At 42.9% G+C, this 3,959-nt stretch overlaps 1 protein-coding gene across 1 annotated transcript; it reads left to right on the forward strand.

The window, feature by feature from the left end:
- Positions 1–3,068: 3,068 nt before the first annotated feature.
- Positions 3,069–3,674, forward strand: Smp_181220 (hypothetical protein; the record flags this gene model as incomplete). The annotated part of the gene is made up of 3 exons (XM_018791241.1): positions 3,069–3,211; positions 3,248–3,392; positions 3,428–3,674. The coding sequence occupies exons 1-3, from the start codon at positions 3,082–3,084 to the stop codon at positions 3,672–3,674; spliced, it is 522 nt and encodes a 173-aa protein (XP_018645577.1). The 5' UTR covers positions 3,069–3,081.
- Positions 3,675–3,959: the final 285 nt, after the last annotated feature.

The following is a 3,959-nucleotide window of genomic DNA, read 5'->3' on the forward strand; positions in this document are numbered from 1 at the left end:
GGCAGAATACTTCGAGGAACTGCTGAATAGACCAGCCCTATCGAATCCACCGAACATCGAAGCAGCCCACACAGACCTTCAAATAGATGTCACTCCACCAACTATCGAAGAAGTCAAGATGGCCATCAGACAAATCAAAAGTGGGAAGGCGGCAGGACCTGGCAATATACCAGCTGAAGCATTAAAGTCAGATACTGAAGTGACTGCAAACATGCTTCACCTTCTATTCAAGAAGATTTGGGTGGAAGAACAAGTGCCAACGGACTGGAAAGAAGGATATCCCATCAAGATACCAAAGAAAGGAGATCTGAGCCGATGTGAGAATTACAGAGGCATCAGTTTGTTATCAATACCAGGAAAAGTTTTCAATAGAGTGCTGCTGAGTCGGATGAAAGACGCAGTAGACGTCCAACTTTGAGATCAACAGGCTGGATTCCGTAAGGATAGGTCGTGCACAGACCAGATTGCAACACTACGGATCATCGTTGAACAATCAGTTGAGTGGAACTCATCACTATACGTCAACTCCATTGACTATGAGAAGGCTTTTGACAGCGTGGACTGGAGAACATTATGGAAAATTCTTCTACACTATGGAGTTCCTCAGAAGATCGTCAACATTATCCAAAACTCATACGATGGACTACAGTGCAAAGTGGTGCATGGAGGACATCTGACAGATGCATTTCCAGTAAGGACCGGAGTCAGACAAGGCTGTCTACTCTCCCCATTCCTCTTCCTTCTAGTGATTGACTGCATTATGAAGACTTCAACATCTGAGGGGAAATACGGAATACAATGGAATTCTCAAAATCGATTAGATGATTTGGACTTCGCAGATGACCTAGCCCTCCTTTCTCATACACACGAACAAATGCAGATGAAGACCGCAAATGTAGCAGCAGCCTCTGCATTGATAGGCCTCCACATTCACAAAGGAAAAAGCAGGATTCTCAAATATAAGACGGAGAACACCAACCCAATCACACTTGATGGCGAAACTCTGGAAGAGGTGGAAACATTCACGTACCTGAGAAGCATCATTGATGAACAAGGAGGATCGCATGAAGACGTAAAGACGAGGATTGGTAAAACAAAGACAGCATTTCTACAATTGAAGAACATATGGAGCTCAAAACAACTGTCAACTAGTTTCAAAATCAGAATCTTCAATACGAACGTCAAGACAGTCCTACTGTACGAAGCTGAAACGTGGAGAACTACTACATCCATCGTCAAGAAGGCATAAGTATTTATAAACAGTTGTCTACGCGAAATACTCAACATTCACTGGCCGTATACTATCAGCAACAGCGTTTTATGGGAGAGGAAAAACCAGCTTCCAACTGAAGAGGAAACTAGGAAAAGCTTTTGGAAGTGGTTAGGACATACATTAAGGAAATCACCAAACTGCATCATGAGGCAATCCCTAACTTGGAATCCGGAAGGGAAGCGGAAAAGTGGAAGGCCAAAGAACACATTATGTCGGGAAATAGAAGCAGATATGTAGAGGATGAATGTTAACTGGAAAGAACTGTAAAGGAAGGCTCAGGACAGAGTTGGATGGAGAATGCTGGTGTGCGGCCTATGCTCCTCCACGAGGGGTAACAGGCGTAAGTAAGTACTCGCTAGAAGGACGTCCTCTACGTCGGAAGCATTCCTAAGTGTAACACGAAGCAGCCTCGGGTGGTTTTGGTGGTTAGAGTCCTTTTTCCGAGTAAGCCATGTGACCGTCAAAGGCTCTGTTCTAGGGAGTTCAAGCTTCTTGTTCAACTCTCCCCAGAGCATCCTCTCGTTTTTGTCCTGCATAATGAGAGGAAGGTCGGGGTTGTCGATAAGGTTCATGATTATGACAGTAATTGGTTTCCCAGGTTTTCCAAAGCTTCTAGGTTTGGTACCTTGTTGTTTGGATGTCAGAGCGCGTTTTCGATTCCTGGGCTCAGTGATGACGGGGTGGACAGTCTTGGGGGTAGACTATGCGGTCAAGTCACCAATTGATTTCTGCACAGTACTTGGGATGTTCAGCTTCGGCGGTGACGCTTGATCCTTTTTACTCCTGTTAACGTGTGTCCAACCACCCACAGGGTTTTTGCGAACCGTTGTTTCATTCAAGGACTCTTCCTTGGAGGACCCAAGTTTACTGAGGGAGTCGATCACCGTCGATGTTAAGATGGTGCTGAGTTTCAGCACGTCATCACCCGTGCTTTCACCTGCACCGTCGATAGCCGACCTGTTGATATCCCTTTTCTTGTCTGCCCTGTGCATTCCAGTTTTGTTACCCGTCGTGTTACTGTCATTTACCAAATTTTTAGACAACTTCTCTCTCGGACCTGTTAGTAAAGTAATTATGGTACCCAGCATAACTACGGTATCAGTGTTGCATGTAATACATACCCACGTACGATCAGACTTGCTGAGTCTGCTATGGGCTGTTGCTGTTGGATCTGTACACGCTTCGTGGAACCAGCCTTTGCAGTTGTCACATTGCATGCCAGATGTAACAGCGAAACGGCAACCAGGTCTTTTGCATGAATTTTTCATGGCTAATGATATAGACTGTCTTAAAAATGCAAGCAGTAAGTTTAGGGCCGTTAAAAAACACACAGTACACAAAAACTGGCAAAAGTGGATAAAAACGGTTAACGATAAGGTCGAAGCTAGCATTTACGTGAAAACCTTAAAAAAACCGATAGTGAGCTGAGGCAAAACCACAGTTAACTATTAAGTTGAGTGAAACACAAAAAAGTAATCTACCGAACGTATAGCTCAGAATAGATTCTTTAGATCGGAAATTATACTTTTGTTGTGTGAGAACACAGCAAAAGTTTGAGAAATGTAAATCACGATAGGACTAAACTTTCGTTCGAAAAGCGCGCGTTCAGTTGAAACATCATCTGCAAACTCATATAAAAAAAATTTGAATCAACTGAGAAAACTCTATCTTCTGGACTAACACAGTTTATTCAAGTTCCTTTTCCTCTAGAAACTGAAAATGATCGAACGTTGGAAAGTTGAGCTTGTGGGCACGTTTTAGTGAATCAGGGTTAGGGATTTCTGTTAAGGTTCCAATTGCGGCGTGAAATGTCTAGACTTGTTGCTCGTGTGTTGCTCGGTGCTCGCTTGACATTTGCAAACAAAGGAACCCAGGTTTTAAGTAAACCAAGTACTACTAAACATCTTACTACTTCGACTTGGTTCTCTTCATCTCAAGGTAAGATTTCTGGTTGTGTATACGTATGTTCTCCAGTTGACCGTCAGCTCAACCAGTTTCTGACCAATGAAATCAAACAAGAAAAGGCAAACGCTTTCTTCTGCAACCCTCCTGAAGGGTTCAAAGTAGTAAAAACCGATGGATGTGATATCGTTATACGCAAAGAATATCAAGATGGAGTGTAAGCACTGTTTATCTCAAATATATTAGATTTAGTTCTGTCGATGTAGAGATTAATCTGGCTGGTAGTGTTTCTCCTAGCATCCCTGAGGATGATGTGAGTGCTCCAGAAAAGATGGAGGATGATGCCCCCTTAGAAGCACATCCTGATTTGCGTATCAAACTCACAAAACCTAGTGGTCGAAGTTTGGTTTTCAACTGCAGTCTCCCAGGCCACGACGCTGATAAACAACTTTCTGAAGACGAGTCAAATAATCTTCGTAAGTGGTTTTTGTGTATTTAGTGCTTTGTAAATTTTTGTATCAAGTCTAAGTTGCAATTATGGCCATGAAAACTCCGTAGTTTAGCGCTTGTAATTTGTTCAGTCTACAACGTTTGCAAGATGATATTTCTGTTCTGTAAGCTAGGCCTTGTATGCTCGTCACCCCAGACCTGTAATTAGCTTCATAAGAGCTAGCTAGCGTTTGTTGTGAAGGCGTTCGGAAAACTTGTCTTAAACATCATTAGTATTTCTAGGTAGTCGGACTTCAAACTTGCTTTTGGCTTGACACTGGTAAAATCTAGTTTT

The sequence above is a fragment of the Schistosoma mansoni genome, assembly GCF_000237925.1.
Source record: "Schistosoma mansoni, WGS project CABG00000000 data, chromosome 3 unplaced supercontig 0141, strain Puerto Rico, whole genome shotgun sequence".
NCBI classification, from domain to species: Eukaryota; Metazoa; Platyhelminthes; class Trematoda; order Strigeidida; family Schistosomatidae; genus Schistosoma; species Schistosoma mansoni.